Raw genomic sequence first — 23007 nt, 5'->3', positions numbered from 1 at the left:
GTTGAGGCCCTGATTGCTTGATGCATGAAGTCTGAAACAAAATGCCCAAGCAAATTGTTTGATTCTAAACCTCCAATGCTGCCAGTATGAATTTGTGGAGTGCTGTAAAATGTCCTCTCGGACACGGAAGAGTCTGGAACTCCTGGCTTGAATAGGCACCAGTTCACGCTTTGCCTCCATCCCTTCGGGTGTAGGTAAACATCTGTATGGGTTCACTGAGAGACCGTGCCAGGTAAAACCGCACTGCTGGCCGCCCCCATTACTCCGCCGTTGGTAACCGACAGAGCACCGGCTGTCCCGGGAGGAACCGGGCTTAACTGGGCCGACGCCTGTTGAGACTGCTGTTGTAACTTCTTCTTCGTCATTTTCCGCTCCTTCGCCCTTCGATTCTGAAACCAGATCTTCACCTAAACGTGACGAAAAGGAAACCAATTTAGTACAGTCAAAAAGTTCCACTTCAATGTTAGGATTAAATAACTCATAGATTGTAGAAATTAAGACTACGGCAACTGAGAAAAAAATTAAAAGAGATTGCATTTGTATAATTTATGTTTATTTTTTAAAATAAATTATTTTCTCCGCGTAACAATCCAAACAAACTGTTAAAACTGATTTGTTACGCAATGGAGAAATCTTTAAGGAAACAGCTTTTGGTCGCTTGTCGCCGGATTTCAACACTTGTCGCCATAACTCTTTGCAGGCGCGGCCGATTTCTCTAGAAACTGCGTACTGAACATTTCAGCAACTGGATCTAATTGACCGAATAGCAGGGATGTGATACATCACAAATTCGGTTATATCAGCTACAACATTTAATTGGAAGTTTCTAATTTATGTTCAGGACATGCACACACACGATTAGCCCATTTTCTAATAGTTTTTTAGCTGTTATTTAATTATTAGATTTATCCACGAATATTACTTTTTAATTTTACTTACATTATTATCCACTCAATGGGAGAGAATACAAACCATCTTATAGCCAGCTATTGCATGTCGTATGTGATTAAAGGAAGTTTAGAATCTCTGTCCTAATCTGTCCGTCTCCGCTTCTGGACCTCTAGTTGTTAGATAGCACAAATACCGACTCTCCCGATATATTTGGAAAAGTAATTATCATTGTAACTCGTTTTATTTTTGAAGATATTCTGACTTTAGAAGTTACATTTCATGCTCTGTTACATTACAAAGATAGTTTGCTTGACGCTATGAGCCTTACTGTTCAATTACCAGAAAATTGCTCATAAAACGTAAACCAATTTTGTGATCTATGTTAACTTTCCCTCAGTCAGACGTGGAAGAAGAAATCGGATTACAGTCACTGGCAAGGTAACATATCCAAGCCGCTCTGCGGATACGGTGTGCGCGACCTAAGGGGCAGCTCTTAGATTTTGTTTAGAGTCCGCTAGGATGCCGAGTCTTAGCGCCGTCACCTACCTGCCTTTCGGAAAGTCCCAGGTTCGCAGCCAGTTCCGCTTTACGCCGAATGGTGATGTAACGGCTATAATGGAACTCTTTTTCCAGTTCCAGTCTCTGGTGATCTGTGTACACCACCCGATATTTGTCCTTTGTTCTCGTTTTATCTATATAAAAAAACAAGTAAGGGCGCTTAAATAATAGTAAAAGCGAATTGCATTGTATGATGTGCTTTCTCTCGAATTCCTTAACCCAACGCCTGAAAATGCATGATGGAATTATTATTAAACAACTTGTAAGTATCATATAAGTATTTTTGAAAGCTCAGTTTCTTGAATTGTGGACCAGCATTTTTGAAAACAATTCCTATTAAATTTTGATGATACCTACGCCTCTCGAAATTAATGTACAAGGCAAGATGTGTGAAGTTCACATAAATATGCTAGCTATTTCAGTTTCTCCGTGATAACAGAACGGATAAGGATGATTGATTTGGAAACACTTTAAAAAAAAACAAAGATGTATATTTCAAAATTAGAATAAAAGGTTAAATGGGGTTAATCGATAGGTGAACTCAGATGTTAAATCAGAGTGGAAGAGCACGGGAAACGCCCCGTCTAACCTACAGAGTGCTGTAAAGAGACATCCCCTAGGGAACAATCAATAGAATATACCTTAGAAGCGTGGCCGGGTTCTACTACTATGCAGCTATAATTATACATTTCCTAATGTTGCACACCCCCCTACGCTCAGTATATTGTTAACGCTTTACAATTAATGCTCTAAATTTTACGTTTCTTCAATTTTCTTCAGTATTTTTTTCTACGTCTTTCTGTGATCAGATGGGGTTACGAGAATTTCCAGAATAAATGCCTAGTTTTCTGGAAGAATTGCAAGTGTTTTGCCTTCTAAACACAGAAACTTCGGGTCAGAGCTGAATCCTCAGGCCCATCGCCAATACATGCATCCTTCAATCAAGATTTAAGGGACGGGTGTAACATGGAAACAATGCACCTCAATGGAGGCCCGAAAACAGTAAAAACGATTTAGGTTTCTAAGATCAGAATGGCAGGAAATTCACCAAAGTCCCAATCATTCAGATGTTTAAGGTATTTTAGTAACTTGATTTTAGAATAATTATAAAAATATTCATTAATCTGCGACGGGAATTTGACGATAAGATTTAATGGCTGAAACTGTTTTTGCTGATCGATAATGCATGTTTGGCGGAAATATCGATCCTAGTGTCTTGTGTGGATAATTTAGGTCAAATACTGGCCAGGCTGAGCCCAACACTAAAAGTAAATCAAACTAACTCAAACAGATGCTGTTAAACTAATGCCGGGAGGTGTCAGTAACAAGTCTGAAAATATTGAGTGCAAAATGAGTTTGAGCACACATCGAACGCTTTAAGGAGAAATTGCAGCATCTGAGCATTTGGGAGTAATTACCATTCCGCCAAATAACAGCCGTAAATGAAAGCTGCAGGGATAGTAGGGCATCCACTCTCCCACTTACATACCACAAACAGGTGTGTTCGTGATGTACAACGGTGTTCACTTCTGAGCGTAGCGAATGGTTAACGGCGGAATAGGATTTGATAACCTCGTTTATTTATATGTGCCCCGGAAGCATTTTATAAAGAATGCAACCGCTATTGGCGATTCGTATCCAGAAACATTTTTCCCCTCCTGTATTCCGACTTTGAACGCCAGCAGGCTAACATTGTTCAGATAATTTGCTGCAAACCTCAACAAAAGAGCCCCACGTAGAAACAAGCTTGATGCGGGGAAAATGTATACAGCTGGTTAAAAGCGAACACGGCTCGAACAATGCAGTACAAGGCGACCTTATCAAAGAGATTTTTTCCCCGTGGTGGAATAACAAGCACATTCTGTTTGAATTGGCACTCATGAACAAATGGCGGCCGAACCTTTCATCTCAAACTTCAGCACATTTACATTTAAAACCCCATTCCGAAAGAAAGAAGAATGCTGAAGCATTTCAATGGGGATACGCTTCAAAGATGAAGATTGGCCATTGGAGGGCACAGACGGACATTTTTAGGAGGCAAGAAAATGATCTGACAAATGTACTTTAAAAACAACATTAATAATCTAAAACACACATCTTATCTCGTGCAGCACGCACTACTGAAATAATTCTCGGGCGCTTATTGGGAGGGTCAGCAAACTCATTGAGAAAGGGATCAGATTTTTGATTATGTATTTTTCTGCGAGTTCATCCAAAACCAAATTCTGAATAAACGTGATAAAGTAAAGGAAACACGGGCACGCATTTAAAAATGATGTGATTTCTAACTTCCACACACGCTAAATTGTTTACACTTTTCCCGAGTTATTACAAAAGGAACCTTATAACCTGATCTACACACATCATAGTTGCTGGTGTGTAACTTGAATTTCCAGCATCTGCAGAATTCCTCGTGTTTGCGCGTATAACCTGATGCTATATTGCTCACGATTTCTTGGGGTCATTACGAAAGCAACATTTTATAAAGTAAAATTCCTTTGTAAATGAAAAAATAATGCAAGCCATGACATTTGCCATTCAAACGTTTGCAGTTTTAAGATTTAAGCAGCATGTTGTGTTCATTTAGTGATTTTTTTGAAATTTGAACAGCAATGCATTTTTAAAAAAAATCCTTCACAAGCATATATTAAGTCACGATTTCACATAAATATTTTCTTTTGCAGTCATTCGACTTGTATGTATGTCACGGATAACACTTCGTTAGTTGGAATAAGTAATATTTATTGTTCCGTGATGGCCTGGGAACCGAATGAAAAGAAACAGAAAGAGGCTGAAAAGGATCGTGCAGAAACGTCAAAATTCTTTATTTGCTGCGAAACTCGCCACCTTTTCCGGGAGATGGACGGAACAATAGACTGGGGTTGCTGGAAAAAAGGTGTATATCAAAGCACTTCATGTTAAAAGGTCATGACACAGACTGAGCGGGGGTGGGGAGGAGATACAATAAATTAAAGAGATCTGCACTCCATATAAATCTTTAATTTACATTACAACCATGGCCAGCACCTGGTCGTGCTGCCTGCCTCTTTAGTTACAGCTCAGGTTAGCATTTCACCTATACGGAGGACGGTAATGAAAAATTCACCGATAATCTTCCGTTTCAAAACTAAAAGGACTGTAAGCTTCATTCGAATGTTGCAACGGCAGAATCCTACTTGTAGTCGCTCGGAATAGATTCAAAATATTGTGGTTCAACACCTATTTGTGTTTTAATTAAGGCCAAAATATTCTTGAACGTCCGGGGACGTATAATCTACTGCGAACGCGCAGATTTGTGAAGATTAGCCATTTTCCAAGTAAACCAAAGTTCACTTGGGTCGATTTCTTGTAAAAGTTTTGAGATCGTGGTTAAGGAGTTATGAGGGTAGCTCTAGCCATGTGGTTACATGGAATGGCTAGGGGATGCAGTCGTGCTACTCTGATTGAAGAGCGGGCGATGGTTAATTTTAGTGAGGGATTGAGAACGCAGCATTCCTATTCTATTATATCAACATTTTCGGTTGCGAGCAGTTTTGGGTAACGCTGGGCACAGAGGGCTGGATGAACAATTCTACTCGAGACGAGCGGTAAAGCGATTTTCAGATTGGCTATTTATCAAATAATACAGCTTAGTGTTTGGAAAATAGCGGGTACTAATATAAGTATTTGCTTAATGACTCAGAAATTACTGTTAGTCGACTGTTATTATGGTTTATATGGTCAATCGATAACAGAATTTGGAGTTATAACAATTAAAGTATGTCTCCACAATTCAAGAGGTTTATCCGAATACTAATGAATAAATTAAGCTGAAAAAAGCAAAATAAATAACTGCCACAAACTGCGTTACCGATTTCCTGTCGTTCATTTAGACATTAATTATATTTCTAAGTTGCCTCATAGTGACATTGTTCACATGAGAAGAAATTGACCAATAAATACTGCACGCATGGTAACGGTTCAAAAAGCATTCTGACATCGTATTACCTCCTCATTTGCCATTATTTGAGCAGGATTTTGTAACACATTCACAATAAACGAAAGAGGAACAGACATTAAGGTACATATATTAGGAGGTCGACATTACTTCAAAGTTTAAGACTTTGCAGATCCGGTGGGCGTTTGGTGCAATGGAGTTAAAACATCTCGGGTTATTTGTACAATTGTTAACGGGAACTGGATTATTATTTAAAATCTCAAAATTAAAAACGTTTATATTCATCTTGACGAAGGAGATCCCAGAAATTCCAGGAGCCTGTACAATAAAAGCGTGAGCAATTCCTCAAAGTAATATGAAGTTTCTAGGCGAGGATACGCGCAACAATTGGATTGATTTCAAAATTTTTCCCTCTTCTGGACGAATTATTTTATGATCATATTTTCTATACGTAGGGTAGGGTGAGAATGACGGGGTCTCTCTTTTGTATTTAGTGTTCGGGCTAATCCCCCTAGATAGAAGGAGCAATCTTTATCACAAGCTGCACTGAGGCGTGGGAAGTTTTATACCATAGAAACGTAATAGCTGTTGCTTAAAAGTATTCGGGGTTTCTTTTTGCACAGTTACTCGAATGGTCGGTATTGAAGAGAGAATGCGATTTTGCCAGTAATGTGAAAATGGAACCTTGGTAGCAATCTCTCTAATCATTTTCTGCTCTGGAGTGTAACTACAATCTTACCTGTTCCTGATAGCTGCTGGCTTGGCTTCCTCATCCATTGGTAAGGGTTGCGCCTTTGGCTATTGGGAGAATGCTGTTCCAAAAGATTATTGTTTAAAGGCTGTATGACGCCAGAACCCGGGGTCTGAACGGAGTTATAATCTGCAGGGTTGTAAGACAGCGTCCCTGGTGAGGCGTTGATGGCGTGGACCGTGCTTGTAGGTGCAGCATACGCACTCCATTCATCCCGGGGAGGCCCATAAGGTGACGGCCAAGATCCTGACGATTGAGGGTGATTGTCCAAATTTACGCCGGGTACATGATAACCAGCATACTCCGGGTACTGTGGTGGGTTGACGAAATTCTGAGCTCCCAGGTTAATGCCAGAATGCCGGACGGACCCTGGGTACATGCTCACGTCTTTATCCAGAAGATAGCTCACGTACATGTTGGCGGCGGAGCGCAAACGGCATGCTTCTTTGGAGAAATCCAGGTTACTGTAATTTCAAGACTTTCTTTTTCCTGGTTTGCCACTGTGTCTCCAAAGGCGATCAGGGCGATCCGCCCGTGTCCCACATGATTAACGATTGTTTACAAGCTTCTATTAGTAATGGCAAACTGAAGGTAGGTGACGTCAACTAATTCATACAGCCAAAGATTTGCATTTAAAAAGATAAGGAGACAGGAGCGACTCGATCAAGACCTGCATATTCAACCAAGTATTGTTCGAAAAGCTTCCTCCTTCTACTTCAACCTTCCGCACTTTAACCTCTTGCTCTCGACGGTCAAATCATTTAGAAACTAAAAAAAAACAGATTTGAAAGGTTTACTGGTTCTGCGGGTAGCGAGGATGACCCGAACAAGAATCGCGGAAGTGATTCGACACGCAAAGGTCAAGAGGCGGCAGATTCGCCCACTTGGACAGCACATCACGGGCGCGTAGTCCAGTCACATTTTAAGGCATGGCGAGGAAAGGCACGCAAATATCTGGTCTCATACACTAGTTTTGTAAATGACAAACCCCGAGAAGCCAACCCAAACATATTATACTAAAACTACGTGCTAATGAAATGTGTGTGTGTGTGTGTGGGGGGGGGGGGGTTCTCGAATGTCAGAATGCAGCTTCTTCTGACGTTTCAACTTTCAAAGCTCAGAATGCATGAATGAAACTCCCCAGAGACTTTAACAAATGATTTGAAGATGGTTGAGACTAGCCAAACGGACTGTACGAAGGGCAGAAAATGACGTGTAGTGCAGAACAGATATCGATATGAATTTAACGTTTCTATGCAATTACTTTGTCAAATGCCAAATGTTCAATGGACTGAAATCATGTTTGAAGATATTCAGGGCAGCAGAGATGAAAGTGTATTTTTACTGCACAGTTTAGGATCGTTATTTTCATGTAAGACATTTTACATCTATGACATATTTGACTTCAAATAAAATAAATATAAATGACATTCGTCGATAATTTAAACCATAGGGAACATGCTGGGTTAATAATACTGAAATATTGAAAATAATCGAAATAAGAATAGCTAAAGTGGAGACAAAGCACCCACCTTCACCCCCCAGACCTGAAACAATAACTGGAGATTGGTCAAAGTTTTACAAAGATAAGTTTCCGAATTTCGTTGCTTTTTATAATTTAGTATTAAAGAACTTCCGTGACAGTTCTCAAAATATTTCATATTCAATAGCAGAAGAAGATGTATATGCAACAAGGAATTGATAACAATTTGGGTTATTATTACAATAAAAAATGCCAGAAACATGGAAATGATTATCGGAAGACGGAAAAGTATAAATATTTTGTGCCCTATAAAAGACCGCTTAGTGTACTGAGATCCAGATGGGGATGATATTATAATAATTGTTTATTGTTTAATTTGTCATGTCTCCACAAAGCGAGTAGTCGTTATGAACGATATTCGACTCGGCTCAGGAAGTTACAAGAATCGAACCTGACTATTCTTCACATTTGCTAATACAGTCACACAAATAGCATTGACGCTCTTGACTCAACTTTTCCAGAGCATTTTGAGAATTCTTCGATGCGTGGCGCGGAGAGGCGTAAAGCTTCCATTTGAGTTTGTAGTGGTACTATTCAATTACTGAAGCAATGGACGTGGAGAGCTGCTATTAAAAAGTTTTCATTATTATTCAAATATTACAAAGGACAATAAATGTCCTAATTACATAGCATATTGTATCCCACGCACGTTAACCATTTTAAACGGAGGATGATATTAGCAAAGAGATCCTGTTTTACGTTACAAAGTACGGCCATATTGAACATCAACCTGCTGATTCCAATGATACGGGTTAAATCGTTACGTTTCAAGCCCTGAATGAATGTGTGCACGGAACAGTACAGGTTGTAGAAGGTGTGTAATTACATACGGTCTAGCACCAGAAATTATTTGAAAGGGCAATTTCGTTTCTTGCTGGTCACCACCTTCCGCGCCGCGAGTGTGTGAACGAATGATGATAGAAGCCGGAGTAACAACGTTCGGTCAATGCTGACAAATTGGCCAAAAAAAAAAGCTTAGTCTTTTTTTAGAGATAACGGTGAACCGAGGAAATATTTAGCGACAACCATTTATTTTGTGGCACGGGCCACATCTGCGCACATCTGGTTAGGCTTTAGCATTTATCCCGGTGCCATCCGGAGTCGGGCAATCCTACCCAGAGTTTTATTACCATTCATTTTGGGTTTTATAAACCACCCAATCTTCTTCGCCGGTTTTAGGTAAAGCTGCGACCAAACTGAAGTCTCCACGGCTCTCTTCTGGTCGATGTCAACGACATGTTAATGGCCAATTTTAAATCGCGAATTCGATGAAGCAATAAACTTAAAATACAATTTAAAAAGGCGATAAAACTGACAAAAGTTGCTGTAACTTGAATTATATTGCATGATTGTGCTTCATAAATTTCAGCTCGCAGCTGTCTGCTCTGTAAATAGCTTTTAGATTAAGTAATCTCAAAGTGATATATGACCATTAACTAGACGAGTTATAATCATGGCTATTTATTAGGCTAACGTGACTCTGGTCTCTGCAGCTTAATCTGCTATAATTCATTTTGTCAAAACAATACACGAGTTATTTTGGTCAAGTTCTGAAAAGCGTATTCGAAAGACGCTTCTGGGATTGAGGGTTGGCGAATGTTCGTTGTAGGTTAGTGTCCAGTTTAATCAGATTCTGACTATTTCCGAGAATTTTACCGATATTCTACAATGTAAAATACCCTAACCAAATCCAAGGACATGTTCGGATGGCCTTTATGTTCAATAAAGGATATCCATCAACGCCAAAGAAACGAATATTCTAACATGTGGGAATACGGTAAAGTCAATATATAGATATATTTATTGCAAAAAAATTAATTAAAACAAGCCAAATAAGTTTTCGTCTCGCCACTCTTATTATTAACAAGTTCATACCATTTATGCGATTGCCGATATTACGGTTCTGGAATCAAGTATTCTCGTATTTCATTCGGAGTGCAATGTGATGTCGTGTTACCTACTGGTTTTTTTGGTTATTTCGGAAGTCTCTTACAATCTTTATTTCATTTGGTAGCCTGGGCTACGTGGATAAGGGTATTCAAAAGGCACAACGGACAGATGATTTATGCTCCTCATTGTTAACCTTATTCCCTGCATGTTACGAGTCCAGCCGGATGATCGTTTTGAATATGGTGTCCCAATAATTCAGCCTGACGAATCTCTTCTTCTAAGCACCGTTACCCCACAAACTCTGGCTCTGGCTCTGGCTCTGGCTCGCATTGAGGATGGTTAAATCAGATCGGCCTCTGCTCCCAATGGGGTTCGGTCAGTATCCGAGCATCCCCGTCAGGTCAGCACAGAGCGGCGGGGTTCCTTCACAGATGCAAATGCACTCTCTTTGATTTAAGAAACTTAAATACGTCCAGGTTAAAATTTAGCAATCAACTAAAACCGAGAATAAATAAAAATAAAAATAAAAATAGAAATCGATATAGCTTGTTCTAAATAGTAAGAAGCTGATGAAACTTACGAAAAGTGGGGTCATTAAACTTGGTGGGAAGACACTGGCGGTTAATAATATGTTACCTGTTCGAATGTAAGTCTGTGCACAGTTGTAGGAATTTACAGTTGGGTCACATTTGGGCGGCTGCTCTCAGTTCTGAACATTGTTCCTTGTGCTAACCATTCACTCAGGTGAATCCGGAGCTAAATAGCAAGCTACGAAGGCAGATTGCAATAAGCCCTGGAGTATATGAAATGAATGATTGGTCTGTTTGAAGAATGAAGCTGATTAAACGATTTGATATGGTATGCAGAAAAATATTTCACGCAGTGACTGGAACAAAGGGCGTTAAACTGAATGTGGGAGGCAGGTTTTTCAGTGATGAAGTTAGAAAGCACATGAATATACTTTTAAAAAGTATTGAATATTTTAAAATCATTCTACCAAAGAAGATACTGAGAGGAGATCCATCGAAAAAGTCACAGTGCAAATGGATAGCTCTTGATAATATATGTTATAGAACAAAAATGGATGAACAGATATGATTTAGAGGTTGTCCATAATCTATTAAGCAGGGTCCACTCAGTTACTAGAGCTTCTACTTCTACTTGTCTGCTTCTCCCCTTCTATCTCTACTCCTCTTCCACAATCTTTGCCTTTCTGACTGTCTGTCTGTCTGTCTCTACTTCTCTTGTCTCTAACTCCCTATTTCTCTTTTCCCCTTTCTCTGTCTCTCACCATCTCTCCACTGTTCTTTATCCCTCTTCTCTAACTCTCACTCAAATCATTCCACAGCACAAAACATATCTATTTGTCTAGCTTCCTAGTCCCTCTTTTAAATCTATGACTTCTGGTTCACTACCAATTCGCTATGAAAATATAATTTCCCTAATCATTCAGTAACATATAAAATTTGATCATATGCGAAGTTCAAAAGTTATCCTGGAGTGAATGTTTCAAACTGTCACCAATATGATTAAGAGCAGCTTTTCCTTCACTTAACCTTATTTTGCTATTCTAAAAACAAAGCATTGATTGTTCAGCTGATTTGATCAGCCATTCTAGTTACGCTCCCCCCCAACGTACTTCCTTCTATCTATTACCTCAGTCATTGCACTGAACTGCAAACAATTTAAACCTCTTTTTATAATGCTGTTTACCTTGTAAATTCATGCTGATATTTAAGTATTTATGCACATTGTATTCCACACCCATACTTTAACCTCTAACTTGTTGTCGTATATAATTTTTTATTCTTTATAATTGTTGAGTAGTGTTTTTGTTGCATATTGCACTAATACACTACAGCCAATTCCCAATACATGTAAATAAAGTTAATGTGAATAAAGTTAATCCTGGATGCTTGATCCTATGCATTTCTTGTTAGAATGTATTGTCAAAACAAATTATGTAGAAACCCAAGAACTGTTGATATAAAAATTCATATAGTTCTTCTAAATGCATCTCGTTCATAGAAGATATTGTGTTTATTATTACATTGCCCCAGTATTCTATTCACAGTTATGATTTTGATTCTTCAAAAAATAATAATATATTCAACTCTGTCTGATTGGTTCAATATCAGTTTCTGTTTAAGGAATGTGTGATTATTTAGCCAACTGGCTGTCTGTGTTAAACAATTTAAGGGCACTCTCCTAAATAACTTCCCCTTTGTTAAATCAATTCAAAGGTGCAAATTTGCTCTGCATCTCTGTATCCAAGCTGACTCAATTGTACCTAATCATAGTTTTCCCCCCAAAAAGAACTTTAAAGGTGCCTTTCAGTACAGGGCATTTAGACCTTTCAGGTGATTGTTACTCATAAATTAGTGGGAGTTTTTGGATCTCTACTTTTGTCTCGCTTTTCTAATGACAGGCAATAATTAGGCTCTGAAAATCAGAATCAGGTTTATTATCACCGGCATGTGTCGTTTCCTCAAAATTTACCTCAAAACACAAACATATCCAAAAGAACATTTTTAGTTATTCATGCTTTTGTAATCCCTTGGTGATTCCACACAGATAATGTAACTTAATTCAGACATAACTTTAGTAAATTTCCTCTTAGGTAGTGCTTTATCCTTGTTTATGCTTGAGGATATACAATACAAATTATAATGTTATCTGGAGCCTGGAAAATTTTTCCTGATCAATAAATATTCCATAAAACTTTTAAAGTGTTTCTCAGATATTCCTCATCAGTTTTTAAGTTACTTAAGATTCTATTGGTTATTTTACATCATAGAGAGATGCATTTTATCCTGATATATTGCACTTTTGTACAATCTTTCATTTCAAAATTATCCCAAATCTAAACATTGCCAGGCTGCCGGATTCTGTCAGTTTTATTCACAACTAAACTATATTTCTTGGTGAACAGCAAACAATCAACATATAATTTTCTATTTTTCCTTTCACTCAAGATTTCATCATTCATTTAGGCTTCAGCTACTTTTTGTATATTGTATTGGAAAGTAGCAAGCACCCTTGCATATGTTAAATCCAAGCCTCTGATGGTAAATGGCTTAAATTCAAATGATCATTCTCTAGTAATATTTGACGCAGTCAAAACAGATCTTACGTTTCCCAAGCAACTAGTTCTTTTGTTTCACCATAGTAATGCTCTTATGAATGTAAAATCTCATTGTGATTTGTTTAGACAAGATGACAAGACTCAACTGTGTGTCTATTTAAGGGCCCAAAGCTCAGTTTAACTTTTCTTTTAAAGATATTGTGGGGAATCATTTACTCCAATAGTTAAGACTCATAATATCAAACATTATTTATATTTTCATTCAATGAAAGTTCTGCAATGAACTTAAGAAGCTGTCTGTAGGAGAGTTAACTTCTTTGTCGACTTACAAAATATTACTAGATGTGATTGGTTTGAATAGTGTTAGTACACATACAGTATTCTCAATGAAATATTTTACCTCTTGTGGAAGCTGCTTATTTTCTCTATCAGATGATATCTCCAGGTATGTAGGAATGAGCATCTCATAACATGATGAAATGAGTTCTAAAAAATGCTAAACGGGTTTGCATTACAAGTTGAAATATTAGAAATATGTTGGAACATTGAATGCTATGCTCTATGTGAAAGTCCTTTAGAAGGTTTCTAAATTCCTTTCACTACCCAAACTGACCGTGTGTACAATGGAAGATAATGAGTTATATTCAAATTACGTTGTATTTTGTAGATCGTTAATTGTTTTCCTGATGAAATTAGACCATTGTCCTGAAGCACTCTACAACTCTCAAGTACAAGTCACAGCTAAAAACTGTTCTGGAATGATATGATTCTTGCTTTTAATCCATTAGTTTATTGTTATTGTTCCAAGGTCTTCATTCAAATTCTGTGAATAGAGATTGAACATTTACAAACGTTGCACATGTTTATTGTTGAGATCAGATTATGACAATTTAAATTCAGACTTGCGTGCCAATAACAGGTAACAAAAGAAAAAATGACTAAGGGAGAGAGTGTAAGAAAGCTTGCAAAGAGCTTATAAACAAACCCTGGAAAATTACATAACTCATGTTGTATTTTCAAATGATTTTAAGTTGTGATCATAAAAATATGGAAGGTAAAAGAAGAGTAGTTGTCACATTCCCAGACGAGCTAAAGAAGATGGAACTTCACTCAGATTCTGAGACACTTACACCAAGATGTTCTGAAAATAGAAAATAAGTCCTTCCATTTATAGCTTTGAAAAGAATGGAATATTTCCTTTATCTCATTTTTTTTACTCTGTCACATTGATTTTCTTCACTGTTTGTCTACATTGATTTTCTTCCCTGTTCCCATTCAACAAAATCCTAGTGAGTGGGTGTGGAAGGAGGTAATCAGGTCTCAAACTTGTAGTAATCAAAACAGAACTTTAGTCAATGTTCAAGTTAATATTAAACAACACCACTCATTTTAACTTGAGATGCATGTAGCAATAATTTCTGGCCATAATCTAGTTAAAACAGAATATTTTGGAATACTCATGAAAAAAATGCAGAGGCTGGAGATTTAAAACAAAGATAAAAGTCATTGGAAACACTCAGAACTGTAGGCTAGCATCTATGGAAAAAGAAAGAGTTAATGCTTGAGTTCTTCAAAAGGTCTTCAACTGGGAGCAAAAATGGTATTTCTCCTTCCACAAATGCTGCATAGCTGGCTGTGATTTTCCAGCATTCTCTTTTCTTATTTGATTTGAAATGCTTATTTAATTTGACACCACAAGAAATCTTGTATCTAAGACTTTTCATCCAAATACTCAACTTCAAACATTCTCTGTGAAAATTCTTCCTTTTCTTTAGTGCACAATAAGTCTCAATCTCAATAAGATCCATACTAGTGTCTTTAACTTAGAACATATGCACATGTCCCTGGGTACAGACACTTAAACAATATATGACTACTTTCACTTTCATCTAGCTTGGAAGTATTAATCTCTAACTGTAATAAAATCATAGAAAACCACAACACAGAAACAGGCCCTTTGGTCCATCTAGTCAGTGCCAAACCATTTAAACTGCCTGAACCAATGAACCTGCACCCAGATCATAGCCCTTCCTACCCCTCCCATCCATGTATCTATCCAAGCTTCCCTTAAACTTCAAAATCAAAATCGCATCCACCACTTGCGGTGGCTGTTCTTCCCACATTCTCATCACCCTCTGAATGCAGAAGTTTGCCCTCATGTTGTCCTTAAGCATTTCACTTTTCACCCTTAATCCATGACCTCTAGTTGTAATCTCACCCAAACTCAGTGGAAAAAACCTGCTTGCATTTACTCTATTTATACCCCTTATAATTTTGTATACGCAGTTGGTTCAAAACTTAAAGTATGCTAACAATCAAGGGATAATCTGGTCTTGCAAATCAATGAAAAAATACATATCTGTTAAATAAGTTAAATTTTAAAGTTTAAATTTAAATTTAAAATTTTAATAATAAAGATAAATTTTCAGGTTGAAGAGCCTTTGACAGTCTTAGGGACAGAAATGAGCGTGCTACCTGAGGGTAGTAGGAGAATTATTGCCCACATGATGGGAGACTTCAGGATCATGAACTCATACACCAGGCAACCTGTCGCTGGGTAGACCAGTGTTTCATTGACACACCGTTTCTTCATTGCTTAAACTTCCTGGCCCGGAGCTGAGCCAGCTGACAGATCTGGAACCACAGGTGGCTTGAGCTCCTCTCACTGTCAGCTCTCTGCACAAGCTGAGCAGTAAACTACTTGCAACAATGAGGGCTGTGGGTGGAATGTTGCTGCTGTTGTAGAGGAGCAACAAGTTCCTGTGCCATATCTCTTGTGGTGGGAAAGACATCTGCCGACATGCACTGTCACCATGGAGAACAGCAATCTGCTTGACGGGGACACCATGCTGCTCCCTGGTTGCATATCATTGTTCTTTTAGTGTTTCAAGCTGCTTCCTTTCAGCACGTATTAGTCCTCTACCTGAATCAGGGTGAGACTGCACATAGGCAGAAATACTTCATTGCGACCATTTATAGATCCAGTAAATACAATCATTACACAACTTTGTAGCCATTGTGTACATACTCATTTCTACACCACAGTCAAATAATTCAAAGGTTCATTTATTATCAAAGTATACAACTCTGAAATCCTTCTTCTCCAGATAGCCACAAAACTAAGAAAAAAAAAGAGAATGGCAACATGATCATCAACCTCCAAATCCCCCTCCACCTCACAGAACACTACAAGAACACCAGCCTCCAAATCCCCCTCCAGCACACAAAACACTACAAGAACATCAGTCTCCAAATCCACTCCCCGCACAAAAAATGGGCATAAAACACAGAATATATTAAAACTATAAGACTGAAAATGCCAGTGGGAGTTGTGTACAGGCCACCTAACAGTAGTAGTGAGGTTGGGGATGGCATTAAACAGGAAATTAGAAGTGCATGCAGTAAAGGAACAGCAATTATAATGGGTGACTTCAATGTACATATAGATTGGGTGAACCAAATTGGTAAGGGTGCTGAGGAAGAGGATTTCTTGGAATGTATGCGAGATGGTTTTCTGAACCAACATGTCGAGGAACCAACTAGAGAGCAGGCCATTCTAGACTGGGTATTGAGCAATGAGGAAGGGTTAATTAGCAATCTTGTCGTGTGAGGCCCCTTGGGTAAGAGTGACCATAATATGGTGGAATTCTTCATTAAGATGGAGAGTGATATAGTTAATTCAGTAACAAAGGTTCTGAACTTAAAGAAGGGTAACTTTGAAGGTATGAGACATGAATTAGCTAAGACAAACTGGCAAATGATACTTAAAGAGTTGACGGTGGATATGCAAGTAATTTAAAGATCGCATGGATGAACTACAAGAATTGTTCATCCCAGTTTGGCAAAAGAATAAACCAGGGAAGGTAGTGCACCCGTGGCTGACAAGGGAAATTAGGGATAGTATCAATTCCAAAGAAGAAACATACAAATTAGCCAGAAAAAGTGGCACACCTGAGGACTGGGAGAAATTCAGAGTCCAGCAGAGGAGGACAAAGGGCTTAATTAGGAAAGGGAAAAAAGATTATGAGAGAAAGCTGGCAGGGAACATAAAAATTGACTGTAAAAGCTTTTATAGATATGTGAAAAGAAAAAGATTGGTTAAGACAAATGAAGGTCCCTTATAGTCAGAAACAGGTGAATTGATCATGGGGAACAAGGACATGGTAGATCAATTGAATAACTATCTTGGTTCTGTCTTCACTAAGGAGGACATAAATAATCTTCCAGAAATAGTAGGGGACCGAGGGTCTAGTGAGATGGAGGAACTGAGAGAAATAGATGGTAGTAGGGAAGTGGTGTTAGGTAAATTGAAGGGATTAAAGGCAGATAAATCCCCAGGACCAGATGGTCTGCATTCCAGAGTGCTTAAGGAAGTAGCCCAAGAAATAGTGGATGCATTAGTGATAATTTTTCAAAACTCTTTAGATTCTGGATTAGTTCCTGAGGATTGGAGGGTGGCTAATGTAAACCCGCTTTTTAAAAAAGGAGGGAGAGAGAAACCGGGGAATTATAGACCGGTAAGCCTGACATCGGTGCTGAGGAAAATGCTAGAGTTAGTTATCAAAGATGTGATAACAGCACATTTGGAAAGCGGTGAAATCATCGGACAAAGTCAGCATGGATTTGTGAAAGGAAAATCATGTCTGACGAATCTCATAGAATTTTTTGAGGATGTAACTAGTAGAGTGGATAGGGGAGAACCAGTGGATGTGGTATATTTGGATTTTCAAAAGGCTTTTGACAAGTTCCCACACAGAAGATTAGTGTGCAAACTTAAAGCACACGCTATTGGGGGTATGGTATTGATGTGGATAGAGAATTGGTTGGCAGACAGGAAGCAAAGAGTGGGAATAAACGGGACCTTTTCAGAATGGCAGGCAGTGACTAGCAGGGTACTGCAAGGCTCAGTGCTGGGACTCCAGTTGTTTACAATATATATTAATAACTTAGACGAAGGAATTAAATGCAGCATCTCCAAGTTTGCGGATAACACAAAGCTGGGTGGCAGTGTTAGCTGTGAGGAGGATGCTAAGAGGATGCAGGGTGACTTGCACAGGTTGGGTGAGTGGGCAAATTCATGGCAGATGCAAATTAGTGTGGATAAATGTGAGGTTATCCACTTTGGTGGCAAGAACAGGAAAACAGATTATTATCTGAATGGTGGCCGATTAGGAAAAGGAGAGGTGCAACGAGACCTGGGTGTCATTATATACCAGCCATTGAAAGTGGGCATGCAGGTACAGCAGGCGGTGAAAAAGGCGAATGGTATGCTGGCATTCATAGAGGCAAGAGGATTCGCGTACAGGAGCAGGGAGGTACTACTGCAGTTGTACAAGGCCTTGGTGAGACCACACCTGGAGTATTGTGTGCAGTTTTGGTCCCCTAATCTGAGGAAAGACATTCTTGCCATAGAGGGAGGAGAGAGAAGCAGCGTGCCGCGCGTGCGCAGCCCTCCGGTGAAAAATGACATCGTATCCATTAAATAGGGGCCGTGGACAACTCTGATTTGATGGAGATGGACATGAAAGCACAGAAGAACATCTGGAAGAATTTCTGAAAGGCTCATTCGCTGCTGTCGTTACTGCACGATCGGGAATCTTTCGAAGGGTAGGTCTCAAAATCCCCGGCTTTGCCTGCTGTTGGCGACCGACATGGAGGTCAAATCGTTCGGATAGAGATGGCGCTCAGTACTCGGTGTCGGACAGCTCTCAGAGTCGGACCGTGGTCAGGTATGGCAGGGAGAGTTTTTCTTCCTTCTCCCGTCTGCGTGAGATGTGGGACATTTGAGAGACTTTGAGCTTTTACTGTGCTCATGGACTTCTTCATCAAGTTATGGTATTGTTGCACTGTTGTAACTATATGTTATAATTATGTGGTTTTGTTAGTTTTTTTCAGTCTTGGTCTGTCCTGTGTTTTGTGATATTACACCAGAGGAAATATTGTATCATTTCTTAATGTATGCATTACTAAATGACAATAAAAGAGGACTGCGTGTCTTCCTAATCTAAGAAGGTTCACCAGTTTGATTCCAGGGATGGCAGGACTTTCATATGATGAAAGACTGGATCGACTAGGCTTATACTCTGTGGAATTTTGAAGATTGAGGGGGGATCTTATTGAAATGTATAAAATTCTAAAGGGATTGGACAGACTAGATGTAGGAAGATTGTTCCCGGTGTTGGGGAAGTCCAGAACGAGGGGTCACAGTTTGAGGAAAAAGGGGAAGCCTTTTAGGACCGAGATGAGGAAAAACTTCTTCACACAGAGAGTGGTGAATCTGTGGAATTCTCTGCCACAGGAAACAGTTGAGGCCAGACATTGGCTATATTTAAGAAGGAGTTAGATATGGCCCTTGTGGCTAAAGGGATCAGGGGATATGGAGAGAAGGCAGGTACAAAGTTCAGAGTTGGATGATCAGCCATGATCATACTGAATGGTGGTGCAGGCTTGATGGGCCGAATGGCCTACTCCTGCACTTATTTTCTATGTTTCTATGAAAAAGAAGTCCACAGTCCATAATCCCAAACCATATCCATATAAATTTTTAATATTTATTAATTTTTACTATTTTTAATATTTAATATTTGTAATCCAGGGAGTGGGAAGCGCAGAATCAAATCTCGCTGTGATGATTGTACGTTCTAGTATCAATTGTTTGGCGACAATAAAGTATAAAGTATAAGTATATCCATATTCACAATGCAAGAAACCTGGGTAACACCCTCCGGGCACAGCGGCGGGCCCCACAGGCCCCCCCTCTCTGGGAGCAGAGTGATCCCGCCAGCAATCAGAAGGCAGGCAGCTGGCGCTCATCTTCAGGTTTTCTCTTTAAGCAATGTGCCCATGAAATGTTTGAGGGGTTGTTACACTGGAGCCAGTCCCTTGGAGTACGGCGATGGCAGGACCCTAGACTGTGATCTTTGCCTACACAGCCTTTGCAGTGGCATATTGGAACCAGAGAGATTTTGTGTAGCCTCTGTCCTTGGTGTCTGAAAAAAGAGGTGCTGTGCGCTGGGATTGTTGCTGAAGAAGAGCATCTGATATTCACAGTAGAGGGCCGAGGTTCAAAGTTCAAAGTAAATTTATTATCTTCTATAGCTGTACTGTGGAGAGCATTCTGACAGGCTGCATCACTGTCTGGTATGGAGGGGCTACTGCACAGGACCGAAAGAAGCTGCAGAAGGTTGTAAATCTAGTTAGCTCCATCTTGGGTGCTAGTCTACAAAGTACCCAGGACACCTTTAGGGAGCGGTGTCTCAGAAAGGCAGCGTCCATTGTTAAGGACCTCCAGCACCTAGAACATGTCCTTTTCTCACTATTACCATCAGGTAGGAGATACAGAAGCCTGAAGGCACACACTCAGTGATTCAGGAACAGCTTCTTCCCCTCTGCCATCTGACTGGACATTGAAGCTTTGGACACTACCTCACTTTTTTAAAATATAGAGTATTTCTGTTTTTGCACATTTTCAACAAATCTATTCAATATACGTAATTGATTTACTTGTTTATTTATTATGTTTTATTTTATTTATTACTAGTATTTTTTCTCTCTCTGCTAGATTATACATTGCATTGAACTGCTGCTGCTAAGTTAACAAATTTCACGTTATAGAAACATAGAAACATAGAAAATAGGTGCAGGGGTAGGCCATTTGGCCCTTCGAGCCTGCACTGCCATTCAGTATGATCATGGCTGATCATCCAACTCAGAACCCTTCCCTCCATAACCCCTGATCCCTTTAGCCATAAGGGCCATATCTAACTCCCTCTTAAATATGTGCCAGTGATAATAAATTTGATTCTGATTCTGAAGTATATATATGTCACCATATACAACCCTGAGATTCATTTTCTTGTGGGCATACTCAGAAAATCCAAGAAACACAATAGAATCAATGAAAGACCACACCCAACAGGACAGACAAACAACCAATGTATTAAAGACTACAAACTGTGCAAATATAAAAGAAAAGACCATAATAACAAATAAATAAGCTAAAACTAGTTAGAACATGAGGTGAAGAGTCCTTGAACATGAGTCCACAGGTTGTGGGAACAGTTCAGTAATGGGGTGAGTGAAGCTGAGTGAAGTCACCCCTTCTAGTTCAAGAGCCTGATGTTTGAGGGTTAATAATGGTTCCTGAGCCTGGTGGTGTGGATCCTGAGCCACTTGGATCTTCTTCCTGATGGCAGCAGGAAGAAGAGAGCATAGCCTAGGTGCTGGGTGTTCGAGATGACGGATGCTGCCCTCCTGTGACAACACTCCGCATAGATGTGCTCAATGGTGGGGAGGGCTTTGCCCATGATGGACCGGGTCATATCCACTTACTTTTTGTAGGATTTTCTATTCAAGGGCATTGGCACTTCCCTACAAGGCTGCGATGCAACCAATCAATGTACTCTCCACCACACATCCATAGAATTTGTCAAAGTTTTAGATGCTGTGCCAAATCTTCTCACAGCTCTAAGGAAGTAGAGGTGCTGTTGTGCTTCTTTGTGATGATACTTAGGTGCTGGGCCCAGGAGAGATTCTCTGAAACAATAACACCGAGGAATTTCAAATTGCTGACCTGCTCCACCTCTGATCCCTCGATGAGGACTGGCTCATGGACCTCCAGTTTCTTCCTCCTGAAGTTAATAATCAGCTCCTTGGACTTGCTGACATTGAGTGAGAGGTTGTTGTTGTGGCACCACTCAGCCAGATTTTCAATCTCCGTCCTACAGTACATGCCGATTCGTCACCATCTTTGATCCGGCCAACAACAATGATGTCATCAGCAAACTTGAATATGACATTAGAGCTGTGCTTAGCCTCACAGTCATAAGCACAAAGTGATATAACGCTCAGTTATATTGGCTCGTATATGTCTCAGGGAAATCCCACGCAGCACCTGCCTCAACGCTTCCCATGGAGTCGGTTGCTGCCCAAATCAATCCCAAACATCAATCATCAGCCAGCACACCCAGTACGTTTTACCAAATACACTTTATAGATATTACTAATTCTATGACATTAATATAAATTCAATACAGAAAAGGAAGTAATGAAAAAAAGGCGCCAAGACTTATCAAAGTCCAAGTTCTTCGCGCGCAACCGTTGGAGCTCAGTCGATTCCTGACGACCACCCGAATCCTGTCGACTCACGGCTCGGGACCACCCAAAGTGATTGACCGGAGCCTTTCTGCACGTCCGCTGTCCTCTCCGCCTCTCCTCCGACTCCCCGCCAAAACCCCGTCCACAGTCATATGATACAGCATTATACCTGAAAACAAAACAATACATGACCACCCATCGGCTAATAGCAGCCTGCTATCTGTATTAACCCAAGCACCTGTCTAGTTAGAGACTTTCTCAGCATTTAACATAACAAAGAAGCATTCCCCAATATAACATAACAAAGAAGCCATTTTAAATTTAACGTAAAAAAAGAAAGACTCCGTACAGCGAGTAGAGCAGGGGCTAAGCACACAACCTTGTGGTGCACCTGTGCTGTTGGAGATTGTAGAGCAGATGTTATTGCCAATCCAAACAGATTGGAGTCTCCAAGTGAGGAAATCGAGGATTCAATTGCACAAGGAGTATTGAGGCCAAGATCTTGAAGTTTATTGATTAGTTTTGAGGGATGACAGTGTTGAATACAAGCTACTGTAGATGAAGAGATGTTCCAGGGTTGAGTGAAGAGCCAATGAAATGGCATCTGCTGTGGACCTGTTGTGATTGTAGGAAAAAATTGGAATGGATCCAAGCTGCTTCTCAGGCAGGAGTTGATATGTTTCATCACCAACCTCTTACAGCACTTCATCACAGTTGATGTGAGTCATTGAGATAGGTTACCATATTCTTCTTCAACACCAGTATAAATGAAGCCTGCTTGAGCAGATGGGTGCCTCAGACTCTTGAAGCAAGAGGTTAAGGATATCGGCGAACACTCCTGCCAATTGATCAGCACAGGTCTTTGGTACTTGGCCAGGTAGCCCATCGAAACTAGATTCATTCTGTGGGTTCACCCCCCCGAAGGATGTACTAACGTCGGCCTCAGAGACTGAAATCATCAGGTCGTCGGGGGCTGTGGGAGTTTGTGAAGGTTCCTCCATGTTTTTGATGGTCAAAGTGAGCAGAGGAGACATTGAACCCATCTGGGAATGAAGCATTTTTGTCACCTATGCCACTTGGTTTCACTTTCATGATGCTTTCCTGAACAATGTCTCTATTGTCCTGCACTGCTTTTTTCAATCTTCTTTCTTTGTCTGCTCCATATATTTAACTTTTGGGGATGGAGAAACCTGTGGTTTACCCTATCGCTTCATAGAGAGACATTTGCACTTTACTAATGTAAGAGATTCTGCGGC

At 39.8% G+C, this 23007-nt stretch overlaps 1 protein-coding gene across 1 annotated transcript; it reads right to left on the bottom strand.

The window, feature by feature from the left end:
* Nucleotides 1-212: 212 nt before the first annotated feature.
* LOC140200716 (homeobox protein CDX-1-like) lies at nucleotides 213-6552 on the bottom strand. The gene is made up of 3 exons (XM_072264296.1): nucleotides 6126-6552; nucleotides 1438-1583; nucleotides 213-407 (listed from the first exon to the last, which is right to left on the bottom strand). Exons 1-3 carry the CDS (start codon nucleotides 6550-6552, stop codon nucleotides 213-215), a joined length of 768 nt encoding a protein of 255 aa, XP_072120397.1.
* Nucleotides 6553-23007: the final 16455 nt, after the last annotated feature.

The sequence above is a fragment of the Mobula birostris genome, chromosome 7 (genome assembly GCF_030028105.1).
Source record: "Mobula birostris isolate sMobBir1 chromosome 7, sMobBir1.hap1, whole genome shotgun sequence".
NCBI classification, from domain to species: domain Eukaryota; kingdom Metazoa; phylum Chordata; class Chondrichthyes; order Myliobatiformes; family Myliobatidae; genus Mobula; species Mobula birostris.
This window is presented reverse-complemented; position numbering and strand designations above follow the sequence as displayed.